The 20,981-nt window shown below is 39.4% G+C and overlaps 1 protein-coding gene across 3 annotated transcripts in view; it reads left to right on the forward strand.

Annotated features, from left to right (window-relative positions):
- The window catches only part of IFT43 (intraflagellar transport 43), a 103,082-nt gene that overhangs the window by 25,911 nt on the left and 56,190 nt on the right, over positions 1-20,981 (forward strand). For all 3 annotated transcript variants that reach the window (XR_002479315.2, XM_012438251.3, XM_012438252.3), the window contains one exon: positions 10,725-10,792. Coding sequence is in view for 2 of the 3 variants with exons in the window: in XM_012438251.3 (XP_012293674.1) it covers positions 10,725-10,792 (68 nt within the window). In the remaining variant the exon portion in view is untranslated. The remainder of the gene's footprint in view (positions 1-10,724; positions 10,793-20,981) is intronic.

A 20,981-nucleotide genomic window follows, 5' to 3' on the forward strand; every position in this document is an offset into this window, starting at 1 on the left:
AACACCATCTATTACCCACTCTAGATTTATTTTCCATTGTTGTCTTCAAAGTATTTTTATAGCTCTTTTGTTCACACCAGAATCCAATCAAGAATCACACAATTGTGTTTCTTTTACATCTCTTTTAATTTAGAATAGTGCGCTAACTCCCGTACTTCTACTTTTTTTTTTTTTTTAATGACAGGGTCTCATTCTGCACCCAGGCTGGAGTGCAGTGGCGTGATCATAGCTCAGTACAGCCTCAACCTCATGGGCTCAAGCGATCTCACCTTAGCCTCCTGAGTAGCTGGTATTACAGCTGCATGTCACCACACCTGGCTAGTTGTTATTATTATTATTATTATTATTATTATTATTATTATTATTGGTAGAGATGGGTCTCACTTTGTTGCCTAGGCTGGTCTTAAACTCCTGCCCTCAGGTGATCCTTCTGCCTTAGCCTCCCAAAGTGTTAGGATTACAGTCATGAGCCATTGCACCTGGCCCACTACTATCTTTTTAAGACATTTGAGCCGGGCGCTGTGGCTCACGCCTGTAATCCCAGCACTTTGGGAGGCCGAGGCGGGTGGATCACGAGGTCAAGAGATCGAGACCATCCTGGTCAACATGGTGAAACCCCGTCTCTACTAAAGATATGGAAAATTAGCTGGGCATGGTGGCGCGTGCCTGTAATCCCAGCTACTCAGGAGGCTGAGACAGGAGAATTGCCTGAACCCAGGAGGCGGAGGTTGCGGTGAGCCGATATCGCGCCATTGCACTCCAGCCTGGGTTACAAGAGCGAAACTCCGTCTCAAAAAAAAAAAAGACATTTGAAAAGATCAGGCCAGTTCTTCTACCAGAGTTTCCCACATCCTGGGTTTGTTTGATTTCTTTCTTCCAAGTGTCATTTTACTTACTACTTTCTCACCTGATTTCCAGTAATCTGGAAATCAGATTGGAAGACTTAATTAGATTCCAGTTAAATGTTTCAGGCAGGAGGTTTTCCTGGGTGGTGCCATGTGTTTCAGGTGGCAGCACATTATGTCCCACTGTTAATGCTGCTAAATTTGATCACTGGGTTGGAATAATGATAGATATCTCCATTGTTAAGGAACATTTTTATCCCCTGCAACTAGCACCTAAGATATGGGTTGATTCTTTGACATTGTGAGAATGCCCAATTGCTCACCAGTCAGTCTTGCACCTAATGGCTTTAGCATCCATTGATGATCAGTTTTCTTTCTTATACATAAAATAGACTTTGCATTTTGATATGTCCATTTCAACTTGAGAGAACTATGTTTATTCATAGAAGTTCAATTATAAGCTTGGGTGATCCGTTAGCTTCCATGACCTTAAATCTGCTGTGAAGAAACTCAGTTCTATGAGGGATTAGTTGTCAGACCCAGGGTTGAGGTAGGAGGAAGAAACTGGCAGAGTTGGAACTGTTCATGGAGGACAGATTGCAGGAATCGATGCCAGCCCTGCAGCGTATGCACATACCATATAACTGTCAGCCTTGTCACTCGCCAAGCATATAAAGAACAACTTTCTTGGATCTTCTCTAAGATTGCTGGAGAAAGGAAGGGAAGTTTGTTTTTAGTCAGTAATCTATGATTGAATGTGGGTTGCATTGCAACCTAGAAGCTGGAATATGGATATGTGTGGAGTTTGCAATAGATTTTGCTTAACTAAATGTCTTTCTGTTGGAATTTATGCGTGTATTTGGACTGAGTTTTGAAAACAGGTTGCAGTTTGGACTTAGAACTCCTGGCCTGATTCATATTTTGGGGTTAGGGTGGAGTTTCTCCAGGACTTCTGAAAGTGTGTGAGAAGTTTCTAAACGCAGAAGGCTCCTTTTTTGGCACTGCAGCATCTTTTCTGTTTTGGCATCTTAAGAATCTGGGGGAACCATATAAAGATCAGAAACAAGTCTGGCCCTAAAGACTCCCTCTGACATGGTAATTCCAGTTATTGAATCCTAGCCCATTCGGATGAGACCATATAAAGAGGCCATTTCCTGAAATTCCCACTCTCTGCCTCTCACAGGCTCCTTTTTGTAGAAAGCTGGTATTTCAGGACTGCAACCACCAGTCACGTGCTTCCAACTCTTTACTCGCAGTCATTCCTGCCCCCTGTTTATTTTTGGAGAGAACACATTTTTGCTGCTCTTCAGGAGTTATGCAGGGTCCTGCCCCCTCCGTCCATCAGGCGGCAGCCCCAGCAGGCTGTGCTCATTTCCCACACTCGGAGACGTGACTCCAGCTTTTAAGAGAGAACACGAGAGATGCCCTGCCTAAGGACTACCGTCACTTGTTCCTATTTCTGTCCCTCTTGGTGTTGCATATTTTAAGACTCTTTCTTTTTTTAAAACAAGTTTAGGGAATGTTACCTGGCAATAAGTCAGCCAAAATTGGAAATCATTTTCCAGCTGTTGTCTTGGGGCTGTGCCTCTGAATTTCAGGAGGGTAATTTAAAGAATAAACTAGGACTCTTGAATTCTAGGATCAGGCCTTCTCTTCTTTCTGGTTTTAAGTTTGTTTGAGCTATAATCACTCTCTTCCATGTAGTTTCTTCCTCTCCTTCTTTTTTTTTTTTTTTTTTTTTTTTTGAGACGGAGTTTCGCTCTTGATACCCAGGCTGGAGCGCAATGGCGCGATCTCGGCTCACCGCAATCTCCGCCTCCTGGGTTCAGGCAATTCTCCTGTCTCAGCCTCCTGAGTAGCTGGGATTACAGGCACGCGCCACCGTGCCCAGCTAATTTTTTGTATTAGTAGAGACGGGGTTTCACCATGTTGACCAGGATGGTCTCGATCTCTTGACCTCGTGATCCACCCGCCTCGGCCTCCCAAAGTGCTGGGATTACAGGCTTGAGCCACCGCGCCCGGCCTTTCTTCCTCTCCTTCTTAACACAGGGACAGAAAATAGTTATCTTCCAAAGTGCTAACTCAAACAGATGACTTCCCAAGTGCTTGGTCAAGGAGGATTCCTGAGTTAAGGGGCTCTAGGAAAAAAATGCCACAATTGTTTTAGCCTACCTGAAGATTAAGTTTTTAGCTTCAGTGATGGAGGAGGAGTATGTTCTTTTTCCTGTAAATGCATAGGCCATTAGGTAGAGAACTCAGACTCACAATATTTGAAGAAAAAAATAAATCATGCATTTGTGTCTCATCTGGCTCTACCTAGACCTGATGGGAAGGACCCCTGGTCCAAATGGAAAGATCTGTGAATAAAGGGCAGGGACTGGAGCTCTGACAGTTGAGCTAGTGAGAGCATTCATACCCCTGCAGGTTCCCCAGCATCTAATCTGTCACCTCTGGGAAGGGAAGGCCAGCAGTTCTGACAGCTGGTCATAAAAGGAGCAACAGCAGTGGCTGGCCTAGGAGTGTGTCTTGTGTTTCAGATTGCCCTAGGGAGACAGCTGTAGACTTTCTTTGAAATGGGGATAACTAGGTGTCCAGGTGTCATGATACCTCTTAGGGAGAGCAGCTGAGTATTCAGGGGCTGGACTGTCTATGCAAAAGGAACCAACTAGACCTTTAAAATCATATTGCTGGGGAAAGGAGCAGCACCAAATTCAAGATGGCAGCTAGCTCCTGATGAAGGAGCTTGAAGAAATCCGAAAATGTGGAATAAAAAGCTTCATAACATCCAGGTTTGAGAAAGCTAAGTTCTTGACTTGGCAAGGGCTAATTGTTCCTGACCACCCTTCATGTGATAAGGAGGCCTTCAGAATGGAAGTCGGCTTTCCAGCAGAGTACCCATTTTATCCCAAAGACCACAGTTAAAACAAAGATCTATCACCCAAACAATGACAAAAAGGAGCAGGTCTGTCCTTTTTAGTAATTAGTGCTGAAAACTGGAAGCCAGCAACCAAAACTGACCAAGTAATCCAGGCTGTCCTAGCAGTTGTGAACGACCCCAGCCTTAGCATCCGTTTCAGGCTGACCCTAGCTGAAGAGTAACCTAAGGATTGTAAAAAATTCTGTAAGAATGCTGAAAAGTTTGCAAAGAAATATGGGAAAAGCAAACCATGGGCTAAAATCTTCAGTTGATTCCAGCAAGTATGAGCAGAGACCCCAAGCAGTGCATTCAGGACTCTGTGGAAAATTGACACGTGCTACTGCCTGACATTTGCTTGTGGCTCTTACTAACTTTCTATAGTTTTCTAAATCAAAAGTAGTCTAGGTAACCCATAAAGAAACGATTAAAAATGTAAGATGTTCTAAAAAAAATCATATTGCTACAAGCCAGTCATCTGCTTACATTTCAGATTGTTTGTATTTAATTTTAAACTGCCACATTTTGATCAAGTTGCATCAGCTTCCACTTAAGGCCTGCATTGTAGAGTAATGGATGCTGAGGGGCTTAAACTCTGAAAGATGTTTCCCGGGGACCCTTACAATATGATGGTCAAGTAACAACATTTTGCTCTAGGAGAGTTATGTGCCATTCCCAGTATCACTACACCCTTGGATCTGGTTGCTTCTGGAATGTTTTTTTCTTTACGTTTCCAAACCAGGACAAGCCCCACTTTGCCCATAAAGCTTTCTTGACCTCTCCTTCTCAGCACTTCCTGAGTCTGTATAATTCTGTTTAGCTTTTAGACATATATAGTAAGCTTTATGCATGCTTATCAGAGCAGCCTTAATAATGCCCCAATAAAAACCAGCAAGATGGCAAGAAAACTGCAAAGTTTGCTGGAACTGCCCCATGGCTGAGGGATTCCTCTTCAGCTTCACAGTTGGACCCTGTATGCAGCCTCTCCCTAGAACAACTCTGTGTCTCCATCACTGATGCCTACTTCTTCCCTCCATTGTGGCCTCTTGTTTCAGATTAAGCCTGACATCCAATTACATGGATTTCGTACAGGCCTGATACACTGAACTCTGAATCTTCTTGACTCATGGAACATTTGGGACAGGGATGACATCTTATACTTTTTGTATTGCACCCAGTGCATATAGGACCAGTGCACAGTTCCCCACATAGGGAACAAAGTTGATTTCTGGGGAAGAACATATAACTTGATAATAGTTGCTAATTAAGTCTGTCTCATCCAGATGGGGTATTTGTGTGTGCCTATAACAAGACTCATAGTAGGGGGTGTTTACAAACACATTTCTAATCCTTGGACTCAGAACTAAATCATGAATGTAAGGACTTCCCATCAGGAGATAGGCATCTCCCTCTAAATGCCCAAGCCTACTTAGCAGAGAGCTAAGCCTACCTGCCCCTCCTCCTCTCCCCTCTGCCTTAGCGCTCTCTCCTGAGGTTTGCCAAGACTCCCAGTGGGAAGCTAGATAACTACCATAGCTCCTGACTCATTTTGCTCAGAGGATTTGTTTGCAGTTTTTACTTTTCTGAGTGATCTCAAGGTTTGCGGGGAGGAATGAAAAGTTGCTTATACAGTTTTTATTATATCAACTCCTAATGGCTTCAGTTATTGGTGGAAAAATCCTTTGATTTTAGAAGTAGGTGTTAAACTGTATTGGCTCTGGAGGAGTGACTCTTAGCTGGTGATCTCTTTGTTTTGAAGCTGCTAGTACCATTTTATAATGGAAAGAAAATGAGAGGAAATGTGGCTTTGTGTTACCTCTAGGCAGAAAGGATTTTCACCTAATAGCCATGGCCTCCTGGGGTTTATGGTTAAGGAAAATAAAGCTTTTTGGTTTTTAGAATCTTAAGGAACTCTATTAACCATTTGATATCCATTAGTAAAGTGACAGCTCAGGCCAGGCTCAAAGTAGCCATTTTAATGGGGGTAAGTTGATATCTCAGTGTGGTTTTGGATTTGCATCTCTGATGATCAGTGATGTAGAGCATTTTTTCATATACTTGGCCACTTGTATGTCGTCTTTTGAGATTGTTTTCAGATCCTTTGCCTGCTTTTTAATGGGGGTTTTTGTTTTTTTGCTATTGAATTATTTGAATTTCTTGCATATTCTGGATACTAGTTCCTTGTTGGTTGAATAGTTTGCAGATATCTTTTCCTACAGTTTATCCTTTCACTGTGTTGATTGTTTCCTTTGCTGTGCATAAGGTTTCATTTAGTAGTTTTTATAGTTTCAGGTCTTACATTTAAGTCTCTAATCCATTTTGATTTGTTTTTTGTATATGGTGAAAGACGGGGGGTCATTCTTCTGCATATGGATATCCAGTTTTCCCAGTACCACTTACTGAGGAGACTCTTGTTTCCCTAATATGTTCTTAGCATCTTTTTCAAAAATCAGTTGGCTAGAAATACATGGATTTATTCCTTGGTTTTCTGTTCTCTTCCATTGATCTATTTGTTTTTATTTTTATTTCTATTTATTATTTTTTTGAGATGGAGTTTTGCTCTTGTCACTTAGGCTGGAGTGCAATGGCGCAATCTTGGCTTGCTGCAACCTCCACTTAATGGGTTCAAGTTATTCTGCTGCTCAGCCAAGTAGCTGGGCTTACAGGCACCTGCTACCATGCCTGGCTCATTTTTGTATTTTTAGTAGAGACTGGGTTTCTACATTTTTGTATTTTTAGTAGAGACTAGCCATGTTGGCCAGACTGGTCTTGAACTTGTGACCTCTGGTGATCCGCCTGCCTCAGCCTCCCAAAGTGCTGGGATTACAGGAGCAAACCACCATGCCCGGCCTCTATTTGTTTTTATACCAATATTATGCTGTTTTGGTTACTTTAGCTTTATAGTATTATATATTTTGAAGTCAAATAGTATGACGCCTCCAGCTCTGTTCTTTTTGCCCAGTGTTGCATTGGCATTCAGGCCCTTTTGTGGTTTCATACAAATTTTAGGATTGTTTTTCTGTTTCTGTGAAGAATGTAATGGGTATTTTGACAGCATTGTATTGAACCTGTAGATTCCTTTGGGTAGTACAGTCATTCTAACAATATTAACTCTTCTGATCCACGAGCATGGGATATCTTTCTATTTGTGTGTGTCCTTTTCAATTTCTTTCATCAGTGTTTTATAGTTCCCATTGTAAAAGTCTTTCACCTTTTTGGATAAATGTATTCCTAAGTATGTTTTTTGTAGCTATTATAAATGGGATAACTTTCCTGATTTATTTTTCAACTAGTTTGTTATTGGTGTGTAGAAACACTACTGATTTTTGTATTTTGACTTTGTATCCTGCAACTTTACTGAATTCATTTATTAGTTCTAGGAATTTTTTGATGGAATCTTTAGATTTCTGTATATTTAAGATCATGTCATCTGCGAAGAGGGACAGTTTTGCTTCCTGTCTTCCAATTCGGATGACTTTTATTTCTTTCTCTTGCCTGATTACTCTGGCTAGAGCTTACAGTACTGTGTTGAATAAAAGTGGTGAAAGTGGACATCCTTGTCCTGTTCCAGTTCTTAGAGGAAAAATGTTCAGCTTTTCTCCATTAAGTATGATGTTAGTTGTGGGTTTGTCATATGTGGCCTTTATTAAGTTAAGGCCTGATTTGTTCCTTCTGTGACTGATTTGCTGAGAATTTTTATTATGAAGCGATGTTCAATTATATCAGATGCTTTTTCTGTATCTGTTAAGATGATAATATGGTTTTTATCCCTCATTCTGTTGGTGTGATATATCACATTTATTGATTTGCTTATGTTGAACCATCCTTGCATCCCTGGGATAGATCCCACTTGATTGTGGTGTATTATCTTTCTGATGTGTTGTTGGATTCAGTTTGCTCGTATTTTGCTGGGGATTTTTGCATGCTATGTTCATCAGGGATGTTGGCCCACAGTTGTGGTGGTGGTGGTGGTGGTGCTTGTGTCCTTATCTGGTTTTTGTGTCAGAGTAATACTGGCCTTATAGAATGAGTTGGGAAGAACTTCCTCCCATTCAATTTTTGGGAATAGATTGAGAAAAGTTGGTGTTCTTTGTAAATTTGGTAGAATTTAGCAGTAAAGCTATCTAGTCTTGGGCTTTTCTTTTTTGGGAGCTTTTTTTTAAATTACTGATCCAATCTCATTACTTGTTAGTGGTCTGTTCAGGTTTTCTATTTCTTCCTGGTTCAATCTTGGTAGATTGTATGTGTCCAGGAATTTATCCATTTCCTCTAGGTTTTCCAATTTATTAGCATATAGTTGTTCATAATAGTCTCTTATGATCCTTTGTATTTCTGTGATATCAGTTGTAATGTCTCTTTTCTCATTTCTATGCTTATTTATTTGGGTCTTCTCTCTTTTTTTCTTGGTTAGTCTAGCTAGCAGTTTACTAATTTTGTTTATCTTTTCAAAAAATCATCTTTTATTTCATTGATCCTTTTTGTTTTTTTAAGTCTCTATTTTGCTTAGTTCTGCTCTGATCTTTATTATTTCTTTCCTTCTAGTGATTTTGGGTTTGGCTTGTTCCTGCATTTCTAGTTCCCTGAGGTGTGTTTTAGTTTGTTCATTTGGAATCTTTCCTTTTTTTTCCATGTAGATATTTATTCTTATACTTCCCTCTTGGCTCTGCTTTTGCTGTATCCCATAGATTTTGGTATGCTGTGTTTCTGTTTTCATTTGTTTCAAGAAATTTTTTAATTTTCTTCTTAATTTCTTCATTGATCCGATGGTTGTTCAGGTGAATGTTGTTTAATTTCTGTGTATTTGTACCATTTCCATAATTCTTCTTGTTATTGATTTCTAGTTTTATTCCATTGTCATCTGAAGGATACTTAATGTGATTTCAGTTTTTAAAAATTTCTTGACATTTTTTTTGTGGCCTAACATAAGGTCTATCCTGGAGAATGTTCCATGTGCTGATGAGATGAATGTGTGTTCTGTGGCTGTTGGATGGCATGTTCGGTAAATGTCTGTTAGTTTCATTTGGTTTAAAGTACAGTTTAAATCCCAGTTTTCTTCATTGGTTTTCTGTCTAGATGATCTATCCAGTACTGAGAGTTGGATGTTGAAGTCACCAACTATTATTGCATTCAAGTCTATTTAGGTCTAATAATACTTGCGTTTTATTATCTGGAGGCTCCAGAGTTGGGTACATATATATTTAGAATTGTTATATTGATCCCCTTATCACTATAGAAAGACCTTCTTTACAATTTTTTTTTTATTGAGGTGGAGTCTTGCTCTGTTTCCATGCTAGAGTGCAGTGGTGCAATCTCAGCTCACTGCAACCTCCGCCTCCTGGGTTCAAGTGATTCTCCTGCCTCAGCCTCCCTTTACAGTTTTTGATTTGAAATCTGTGTTATCTCGTGTAAGTGTAGTTTCTCCTGCTTGCTTTTGGTTTTTACTTGCAGGAATTTTTTTTTCCATCCCTTCCCTTTCAGTCTATGTGTGTCTTTGTAAGTGAAGTAAGTTTCTTATAGACAGCATAGAGTGATGTTTTTTAATTCATTCAGCCAGTTTAGTGAGGCGTTTAATCCATTTACATTCAAGGTTATTATTGATAGCTAAGGACTTATTTCTGCCATTTATTAATTTGAAGTCAAATAGTGTGATGTCTCCAGCTTTGTTCTTTTTGGCAGGCGGAATAGGCCTATTCCCAGGCTCCCAGACCATGCATGGGTGGCAGAAAGAGCAAAACGGTCCTTTGGACCCCAGAAAATGTGCACCAGTGGTGATGGGCAGGGTGGATCGATCCTAGGCCCCTGGGTCATGTGCATTCTGGCAGTGGTGGTGCTGGGTGGGGTCAGCCTATCCTCAGGCCCCTAGATGGCATACATGGGTGCTAGTGGTGATGGGAAGTGGGGGCAGGTCAATCCCCAAGCTCCTTAGAGCAGAGGTTGGGGCGGGCCTCTTGAATAGATTTTTAATCCATCCACCAACTTAGTTTATGTCTTCTAAGCAAGTCTCACTCTTATATCTTTATTTTATTACTTTTATTTTTATAAAAGCAGCAGAGAAAAGGAAAATTAAAATTGCCATGGAGTCCCCTCTCAGTCATGTACATATAACCCGTTAACACTAGATAATATGTATTGATAATTATTTCAAAAAATGCAACAAAAGCATATACTTACTGTTTGGTAACATGTTTTTGAAAATTAAAATGTATTGAACTTTCTTATATTGTTGGGTATTTCTTATAACTTTTTTTTTGTTATTTGCGTAGTATTTTCATTCTACCATTTACTTAATTCCTTATTGCTAGCAATTTTGGTTGTTTTCAGTTATTCCTACTCAAAAATAGCATTATATTCCTCTCTGATTTTTTCCTTGAGATCAATTCCTGAGATTGCTAGGTCAAAAAAGTATGAATATTTTTAAGTCTTTCAATAAACATCACCAAATAGCCTTCTGGAAGCATGGTGCCAATTTATAACTCACCAGGAGGGTATGAAGGAACCCAGATTTTCATAGTAAATTAGAAAGGTTACTGTATTTTTATTCAAAAGGTAGTCTGAATATTGATTGGTGTGGGTGACCTTACCCTCAACCATTGGTGTTTAAACACAAATGTTGGCCAGGCGTGGTGGGTCACACCTGTAATCCCAGCACTTTGGGAGGCCCAGGCAGGCGGATCACTTGAGGTCAGGAGTTTGAGACCAACCTGGTCAACATGGTGAAACCCCGTCTCTACTAAAAATACAAAAATTAGCTGTGCGTTGTGGTGCGTGCCTGTAATCCCAGCTACTCGGGAGACTGAGGTGTGAGAATCTCTTGAACCCAGGAGGCGAAGGTTCCAGTGAGCAGAGATTGCGCCACTGCACTCCAGCCTGGGTGACAGAGCGAGACTTCATCTCAAACAATAGAAAATAAAAAATAAAATAAAATAAATGCAAATGTTGAGCGACTGTGTTCTTTTGACTTGTAGACTTCCCCTCCCCAATTTCCTCGCTGCCGAGAAGGAGGCTGGGCAGACGATTCCGTGAAGGCTTCAAAGTGAGTACCAGTAGCTCATAGAAGTGGGGTTGGTATTAGGCACAGTGGGGTGGGGACTTTGCTCCTGTGTTGTTTTATTTTTTATGATAGCTTTATTGAGAAAAAACTTATATATCATACAGTTCACCCATTTAAAATGTATAATTTAATCATTCTTAATATACTCACAGAGTTGTACAGCCATTACCACAATCAATTTTACAGCATTTTTATCACCTCCCCACCAAAAGAAACCCTGTATCTATCAGCAGCCACTTCCCATGTCCCCACAACCTCCCTAGACCTAGGTGGCTACCAGTCAACTTTCTCTCTCTCTGATTTTCGTATTCTGGACATTTTATATAAGTAGAATCTACATTATGTGGTCCTTTATGGCTGACTTCTCTCACTTGTCATAATGTTTTCAAAGTTTATCCATGTTGCAGCATTCTGTGTTCTTCTTAATTTTCTAAACATAATGGAATTGCCTGCTGGTAGCTGCTGATGAACTCTGTGGTATGTCTTCCCCTGACATAGGTCAGTCATTGTTCATAAAGGAGAATAATACAGATGTCCCATCACCCTGCCTAGTTGGTATTTTGTGTTCACTCTAAGTTGGCATGAATATTGGTGCCATAACCATCCAACATTATCTAATCAGCCTATCCAGAGGTCCTGGGAGGCTGGGAAACCTAATGTCACAGTGCATGCAGCAGCACTTTATAAACTGTATAGGGCTCACAGTGTGGGGCTGTGGATGCAGATGCCATTCTCTCTGAGCTGGATGAGGTTGGGCAAGCTGAGCCCTGGGTGGACACACTGATGTTCCCTACAGGGTGATTCAAAGACTGAAAGAAATTACATATGTAACAGGACTATTGCTGTTGTGTTTAGGCCTTGAAGCCTTTCCACAGCTTAGACCAGAAGCTGATCCTGTGATTCCATATCAAGAGGCAGCAGAGTGTGGTGAGAGCCACAGGTTCTGGAGGCAACTGCCTGGTTTTGAATCCTAGCTATGCCATTTATTATCTCAGAGACTGCAAACAAGTAATTTAACATCTCTGGTCTCCATTTCTGCATCTCTACAATGGGGTTAAAAATAGTTCTAACTTGAAAGGATCATTGTGAGGATTAAATAAATTCATATGTATAACACGTTAGAAAAGAGAGAAGCATTTAGGAAGCACTCGATGGACATTGGCTGTTGTTGTGATGATGATGATGATGATTGTTTCTTATCCTCATTCTATCCTCATAGATGGGCTTTGACCATATTCTTCTCACAGGCATTCTGACAGGTGGCGATATTTATGAGTTGCAGGAGCTTTGGGATCTTTATGGTGGCATAAATGCTTCATATGAAGGGTCTGTTTGGGAGAAGTAATTCCACATTAAGAGTAGTGATGTTTATTTTGAATGTCAGGAATCTTCTTTAGTTGTGAACTACATTAAAGCCTTAGCATAGGAATGTCAGATTTCCAAAGCTGTAGTATCAGAAGTATTTTCTGAACCTTATGATGTTAAGAAGTAGCCAGGGGTGTTCAAGGGAAGAGAATACAGTCACGGGTTCTTAGTTTCTGTTTCTGATTGGGCCAGTAAAACCTCTTCTTTATCCCTCTTTTCCACTTATCACTAGAGACAGGAACTAAAAACCATTGTTTCAGGCTGCTAAAAGCCTAAAATAAAACAAAGCAGAACAACAACAAAATAAGGCAGGTTGGACAAGCTTGAATTAGACATAACCAATGAATGATATCCCCTCGGATTCCTGCCAGCATCTGGGAATGCACATGAGTTAGAGTAGAAATCTCTGTGAGATCTTCAGTTATCCAGGATAAGCATCCATATCTCTAGGATGGTTTCAGAATTACAGAATTACCTTGTCTTATATAAGGAGGAAGGGTTCTTCAAACTTCTTCCTGCCACATGCCCTCTCTGCATTTCTTCCACACTCAGACCGGCAGGATTTTCAGGCTAAGGTGTGGTAATTAAGTCATCTCTTGTTTTACTCATAGGAAGCAACATCACAGTAAGGTTAAAACCATGGGTATCTGATTCAGACATACCAGGGTTTGAATTCACGTTTCAGCATTTAACTGGCTGTGTAAACTTGGGGAAGTTACTTAACCCTGTAAAGTAGCAATACTAACACTCATTGTAAAGAGTTGTTCTGAGCCTTGAATACACAGGAAGAGTACTCAGCATAAAGCTAATACATAGCCAGTTGCTGCAATTAAGTTATGACTAACAGTAGTGCATAAGGAGTTAGGTAATAAGGCAGGTCTCTCTAAGTTTTATGGTTCTAAAACATCAAAGTGTTAGGTAACATGTATTTTGTGAATGGCATCTATAATAAGATAGTGCTGGCTGTCACCTCTAGCTACATTTCTTAGCCTCTGTAGCTGTCAGCACCTTCCAGATGCTTTAAACAGGTTTTGATGACAGTTAGTTTTGTGATTCTTGAAATTTCATTCATTGCTTAAATATAGTTAATCTAGGCCAGCCTGACGGAGAGTATGATAGTAAGGCCGAGACATTTTGCTAGCCTTTGCCTTTGGTCCCATTTTATAGATGAAATAAGTGGAGTCATACATGCCTGTAAGGAGCGTGCTTAATGTTTTTTAGTTTAGTTCAGAGTCCAGTTCTAAAGACTGGATTACATTTCATTCCTTAATCCCTTGCACTAAGTCTTAGATGAAAGATTTTAACAAATTATACCAGTGAGATGGCCAGTTATCAAATTTAACTGCTTAAGATATACACGAGAATAATTTCTCAAAGAATAGTCATTATTCTAGTTCAGACTTTCCTTGAGCAGTTGTTGCCTTCAAAATAGCACCATCTTGAAAGATCTCTACAAGGAGAACTACAAAACACTGTTCAAAGAAGTCAGAGATGATACAAACAAATGGAGAAACAGTCCATGCTCATGGATAGGAAGACTCAATATTGTTAAAATGACCATACTGGCAAAAGCAACTTAGGGAGGCAATGCTTTTTCTATTAAGCTACCATTGGCATTCTTCACAGAACTAGAAAAAACTATTTTAAAATTTATAAGGAACAAAAAAGGGCCCGAATAGCCAAGGCAATCCTAAGTAAAAGAAAACACACACACACACACACACACACCCCAAAAAAAAAAAAAAAAAAACCTGGAGGCATTACACTATACTACAGGGCTACGGAAACCAAAACAGCATGCTACTGGTACAAGAAAAGACACATAGACCCATAGAACAGAATAAAGAACCCAGAAATAAGGCCACATACCTGCAACTATCTTCAACAAACCTGACAAAAACAAGCAATGGGGAAAGGATTCCTTATTCAATAAATGGTGTTGAGATAACTGACTAGTCATATGCAGAAGATTGAAAATGAACCCTTTCTTTACACCATGTATAAAAATTAACTCAATATGGATAAAAGACTTAAATGTAAAACCCAAAAATATAAAAACTCTGGAGGACAACCTACGCAATACTATTCTGGACATAGGATCGGGCAAAATTTTATGAGGAAGACACCAAAAGCAATTGCAACAAAAGCAAAAATTGACAAATGGGATCTAATTAAACTAAAGAGCTTCTGCACAGCAAAGGAAACTGTCAACAGAGTGAGCAGATGACTTACAGAATGGGAGAAAACTTTTGCAAACTATGTGTCTGACAAAAGTGTAATATCTAGCATCTATAAGGAACTTAAATTTACAAGAAAAACCCAACCCCATTAAAAAATGGGCAAAGGATATGAGCAGACACTTTCCAGAAGAAGACATGCTTGCAGCCAACAAGCTCAACATCACTGATCGGTAGAGACATGTAAATCAAAATCACAATGAGATACCATCTTACGCCAGTCAGATAGCAATTGCTGAAAAGTCAAAAAATAACGGATGCTGGTGGGGTTGCAGAGAAAAAGGAACGATTATACAGTGTTGGTGTGAGTGTAACTTAGTTCAATCATTGTGAAAGACAGTGTGGTGATTCTTCAGAGACCTAGAGAAAGAAATACCATTTGACCCAGCAATCCCATTACTGGGTATATACCCAAAATAATGTATCATTTTATTATAAAGACACATGCATGTGTATGTTCACTACAGCCCCGTTTGCAATAGCAAAGACATGGAATCAACCTTGCCCATCAGTGGTAGACTAGATAAAGAAAATGTGTATATATACACCGCGGAATACTATGTAGCCATAAAAAAGAACAAGATCATATTCTTTGCAAGAACATGGATGGAGGTGGAGGCTACTATCCTTAGCAAACTGATGTAAGTTTGATGTAGAAACAGAAACAGAAAACAAAAAACTGTATGTTCTCACTTGTAAGTAGAAGTAAATGATGAGAACACATGAACACAAAGAGGAGAGCAACACACACTGGGGCCTATTGAAAGGTGGAAGGGGGGAGGTCAGAAAGGATTGGGAAAAATAACTGCTGGGTACTAGGCTTAATGCCTGGGTGATTAAATAATCTGCACAACAAACCCCTGTGATACAATTGTACCTATATAACAAACCTGCACATGTACCCCTGAACTTAAAAGCTAAATTTAAAAGAAAATCATTATTAAAAATATTTACTTCCAAGTTTTTCCACCCTCTCCTCCCACTTTTTTGTCCCTTCCCCCTTCCCCAACACCCCCCTCACACACACTTTTTTTCCTTAGCCTGAAAATAAGTTGTAGCTGTCATGACATTTCACCCCTAAATACGTTATCATGCATCTCTCAAGATTAATGATATTCTCTACATTATCACAGCATCACTGATATCTAAGACATTATATAGTGGCTTAATAATATTTAATATATAGTTTATATTTAAATCCTCCCCTTTGTTCCCCCAGATGTCTTTTGTAACTCCAGGATCCAATCAGAGCTCAAACATTGCGTTTCATAGTTGTCTTTTTAGTCTCTCTCTCTTGGTCTAAACTAGTCCTCACCCTTCCCCATTCCCCATCAAGACATTGACTTTTTTGAGGAATCCAGACCAGTTGTGTTGTAGACTGTCTCACATTCCGGGTTTCTCTAATTGATTCTTCATAAGATTCAAGTTAAAGGTTGTTGACCAGAGCAGGTGATCACGTGTCCTTTTGAGCTTATTAAATTAGGAGGCATGTGACATCAGCTGATCCCTTGGTTGTTGTACTGAGTTTTATCATTTGGTCTAGGTGGTGATCTCTAGATCTCTCCATTGCAAAGGTTCTTTTTTTCCTTTATAAATAATTAGTCATTGTTTGGGGGTGCCGCTTTGAATCCTGTTCACCTACAGCCTTTCACTTGGTGGTTTTAGCATCCATTAATGATCTTTTGCCCGAATCAATTACTATATCAGGGGTTGCAAAATGTTAACTTTCTAATTCTGCCATTCTATATTAATCGCTTGGAGTTTTTCTATAAAGAAGAATTTACTTTTTCACTCTTTTCTTTTTCTATTGCTCTCTCTTTTTAAAATTATGGACTCATGGATATAAAAAATTCTATTATTTTATTTTAGATTCAGGAGATACATGTGCAGGTTTGTTACAGGGGTATATTGCATGTTGCCGAGATTTGAGCTTCTATTGATCCTGTCACTCAGATAGTGAACATAGTACCCAATAGGAAGTTTTTCAGTCCTCGCCCCAACCCCTTTTGGAGTTCCCAGTGTCTGTTGTTTCTACCTCTATGTCTACATGTGCCCAGGATTTAGCTTCTACTTATAAGTGAGACCTTGCAATATTTGGTTTTCTGTTTCTGCGTTAGTTTGCCTAGGATAATGGCCTCCAGCTGTAACCATGTTGCTGCAAAGGATGTGATTTCATTCTTTTTTAATGGTTGCATAGTATTCTATGGTATATATGTACCATATTTTCTTTATCCAGTCCACCACTGATGGGCACCTAGGTTGATTCCATGTCTTTCCTGTTGTGAACAGTGCTGCGATGAACATATATTTGCATGTATATTTTTTTGGTCTAATGATTTATTTTCCTTTGGGTATGTATATACCATCCAGTAATGGAATTGCTGGGTCAAATGGTAGTTCTATTTTTAGATCTTTGAGAAATTTCCAGGCTGCTTTCCACAGTGGCTAATTTGCATTCCCACCAACAGTGTACCAGTAAGCATTCCTTTTTCTCAGAAGCCTCACCAACATCTGTTATTTTTTAACTTTTTAACAATAGCCATTCTGACTGGTGTGAGATGGTATCTCATTGTAGCTTCAATTCATATTTCTCTGATAGTGATGTTAAGCATTTATTCCTATGTTTGTTGGCTGCTTGTATGTCTTCTTTTGAGAAGTGTCTGTTCATGTCCTTTGCCCACATTTTAATGGGGTTATTTGGTTTTTTTCTTGTTGATTTGTTTAAGTTCCTTATAGATTCTGGATATTAGTCCTTTGTCAGGTGCATAGTTTGCAAAACTTTTCTCCCGTTCCCATTCTGTAGGTTTGTTTACCCTATTGATAGTTTCTTTTGCTGTGCAGAAGCTTGTCAATTTAATTAGATCTCACTTGTCAATTTTTCCTTTTGTCACAGTTGCTTTTGAAGACTTGGTCATAAATTATTTGCCAAAGCTGACATCAGAAAGGTATTTCCTAGACCTTCTTCTAGGATTTTTATAGTTTGAGATCTTGCCTTTAAGTCTTTAATTCTTCTTGAGTTAATTTTTTTTTTTTTTTTTTTTGAGACAGAGTTTTGCTCTTGTCACCCTGGCTAGAATGCAATGGCACGATCTCACCTCCCTGCAACTTCTACCTCCCAGGTTCAAGCCATTCTCCTGCCTCAGCTTCCTGCATAGCTGAGATTACAAGCATGTGCCACCACGCCCAGCTAATTTTTGTATTTTTAGTAGAGAAAGGGGATTCACTATGTTGGCCAGGCTGGTCTAGAATTCCTGACCTCAGGTGATCCACCTGCCTTGGCCTCTCAAAGTGCTGGGATTATAGGTGTGAGCCACTGTGCCCGGCCCTGAGTTAATTTTTTTTTTTATACAGTGATAGGAATGGGTCCAGTTTCATTCTTTTACATATGGTTAGCTGGTTTTTCCAGCACCATTTATTGAATAGGATGTCCTTTCCCTTTTGCTTATTTTTGTTGACTTTGCCACAGATTGGTTGGTATGCTGTTCTATTTCTAGGTTTTCTGTTCTGTTCCATTGGTCTATGTGTCTATTTTTGTACTTTTTTTTTTTTTTTTTCTGAGACAGAATCTCTCTGTTGCCTAGGCTGGAGTGCAGTGGTGCAATCATAGTTCACTGTAACCTCAGACTCCTGGGCTCAAGTGACCCTCCTGCTTCAGCCTCCCCAGTAGCTAGGACTACAGGCACGCACTGCACCACAATGCCTGAATTTTTTTTTTAATTCTTATTTTTGTAGAGATGTGGTCTCACTTAGTTGCTGAGGTTGGTCTCAAACTCCTGGCAGTCCTCCTACTTTGGCCTCCCAAAGTGCTGAGATTATAGGCATGAACTTCTGCACCTAACTGGACTCATGGATTTTTATTGTTCATTGTGTTATAACTCATTTCCATCACCACAGTTTTTATTTTCTATAATACTGATAATTATTAGTACTCAGATTGTTCCATGTTTGGGCAGGGAGAACTTCAAGATGGGTCTTATGTCTATATGCTTTATTAGTATTTAAGCATATGCTTGTTTTTCAATGCAGCAAGATATTCCAGAATAACTTTGTATTTCCTTGGAGTCAGCTACTTCTCCAAGGAGGCCTGGGTCCTTTTGGTGGAGAACAGTTTTAGAATTCAGTATCTGTATGCACACTGTTCATTACTATTGGATATCTTTGCTTCTAGGCTCTTTTAATAGAACTAGGAAACACATTTTAAAAAATATGCTCTATCCTGTAACACACACAAAGTAGTTTTACAGTTACTACGTTAATGTCATTGTCAAAAAGAAACTTCCTAAGAAAAGCTCAAGATTTCTTTGTGGTTCTTTTTGTTCTTAAAATATATCACACAAGTTCAGGATACTGTTTTAACAATTATTTGATGTAGTTGAATTATTTCTCATTTAGGTTCAGATATCAATTTAATACACAATTACATTCACTTGTTTCTATTTGTGTTCAATTTTAAGGTTTTTAAAAATCCTTTTTATTTAAATCACCTTTGAATATGTAGAACATTTACACTGATCAAGAGTTAAAATTGTATAGAAAGATATACTCAGAGATGTTATCACTCCCATCCTTGTCATCCCCTCTACCTCATTCCCATCCGTTCCCTATAGGTAGTTTCTTTATCAGTTTCTGATTTATCTTTCCTATACTTCTTTTTGGAAAAGTAAATACACACACACACACACACACACACACACACATAATTATATATACAGATATATAAATTGTATATAATTATATATACAGATATATATAAATTATATATATATCTGTATATATATAAGTTTTTATATTTCTCCTTTGTTTCTATATCTTAGGTGTCAGCAAACTGTGGCCCACAGGCTAGCTGCCTATTTTTATAAAGTTTTATTGGAATATAGCCACACCCTTTCATTTTAAAAACTGAGATTACTGATCCATGTGGAATTTATTTTGATGTATGGTTTTACTTTTTTCTAAGTAGCTATTGTCCCAGCACCATTTATTTAAAAATCTATCTTTTCCTAGTGATTTGAGAAGCCACCTTTATTGTATTCTGAATCTTTGTGTGTACCAGGGTCTGCTTTTGGCCTTGTTATTCTGTACCAGTGGTCTCTCTATTCCTAGGCTATTACATACCATGCTGTTTTCTTTATAGACCATAACAATCGTTTTTAGTATTAAGCAAAAACAAGAAGGTGATGTTGAAATGCAGGTCTCATCTACTAATGTGAATCTTATGGAGGAGCCTTGTTTTCCTAAATTATTAGGGATACTTGTCATATCTGGAATTTATTTTGAAGTAAGTAAAAAAGCCGGATGCGGTGGCTCATGCCTATAATCCCAGCATTTTGGGAGGCTGAGGCAGGTGGATTACGAGGTCAGGAGTTCAAAACCAGCCTGACCAAGATGGTGAAACCCTGTCTCTACCAAAAAATAAAAAAATTAGCCAGGCATGGTGGCGTGTGCCTGTAATCCAAGCTACTCAGGAGGCTGAGGCAGGAGAATCGCTTGAACCCAGAGGGCAGAGGTTGCAGTGACCTGAGGTCACACCAGTGCACTCCAACTTGGGTGACAGAGCAAGACTCCATCTCAAAAAAAGAAAAAAAAATAGGAAAATAAGATAAATCATGTCTGCTTCTTAGAGAACAAAAGATTATCACAGTACTCATTCCTCAGTGAAAACATTAAAGATTTTTCCAGATCAAATCTGTTTCCTCTGGAGAGAGAAGGTTTTCCTTGTCACGTGTTACTTTCTGAGGTATTCACTTGCTTGGCTTTTCAGTCTGTGGCCGGTTCTGACCCCTCAAAATGTTGAAATGCCCAGAGCTCTTCCTCTAACCTCCTCTTCTCTCTGTCAACACTCACTTTCTGCATGATCTCAACCTGGTCTCAGGTTTGACTATCGTCTACGCAGTGATGACTCCAGAATTTATATTTCCAGCCCAGTTCTTCTCCTGGACGACCATTTGTCTACTTGATGTTTTCAGCTTGAATATGCAACGCAAACTTGACACATCCAAATTAGTCTTCTTAATTTCAACCCCTTGTACCCCCTCCCCTAATTGTGCCTCCAAAGTCTTCCCTAGATCTCAGTAAGTGATGACTCTATCTTCCTAATTGCTCAGATTGTAAACTTTGGGATTATCCTGGCTTCTTCTCTTTATATCAACCCATTCAGTCTGCCAGCAAACCCTGTTAAGTCTGCTGTTCAAATACATCAGTTGTCTGAACTGCCAGCCCTTGGCTGCAGCCACCATCATTTCTGGCACTGGCTCAAGTGAGAATTTCCTGACGAGATTCCCTCTGTGTTATCTCTATATAACCAGAGTGACCCTTTTAAAACAGGCACAAACCTTTTATGTACACCCAGAACCCTGCAGTAGCATGCCACCCAAAGTATAACCCAAAGTCCTTACTACGGCTTACAAGGTCCTACCTGACCTCACTTTACATAAAGTAGCACCCCTCATCACTCTGTGGTCCCGTTGCCCGCTTTCTTTATCGCCACCTGACATATCTGCATGCATACATACATACTCTCTTTTTCTATCTGCTGTAATGTAAGCTCCATGAGAGGAGACACACACTCT

Source organism: Aotus nancymaae, unplaced genomic scaffold, assembly GCF_030222135.1.
Source record: "Aotus nancymaae isolate 86718 unplaced genomic scaffold, 86718_ANA_hifiasm-v0.15.2.pri h1tg000011l, whole genome shotgun sequence".
Classification (NCBI taxonomy): domain Eukaryota; kingdom Metazoa; phylum Chordata; class Mammalia; order Primates; family Aotidae; genus Aotus; species Aotus nancymaae.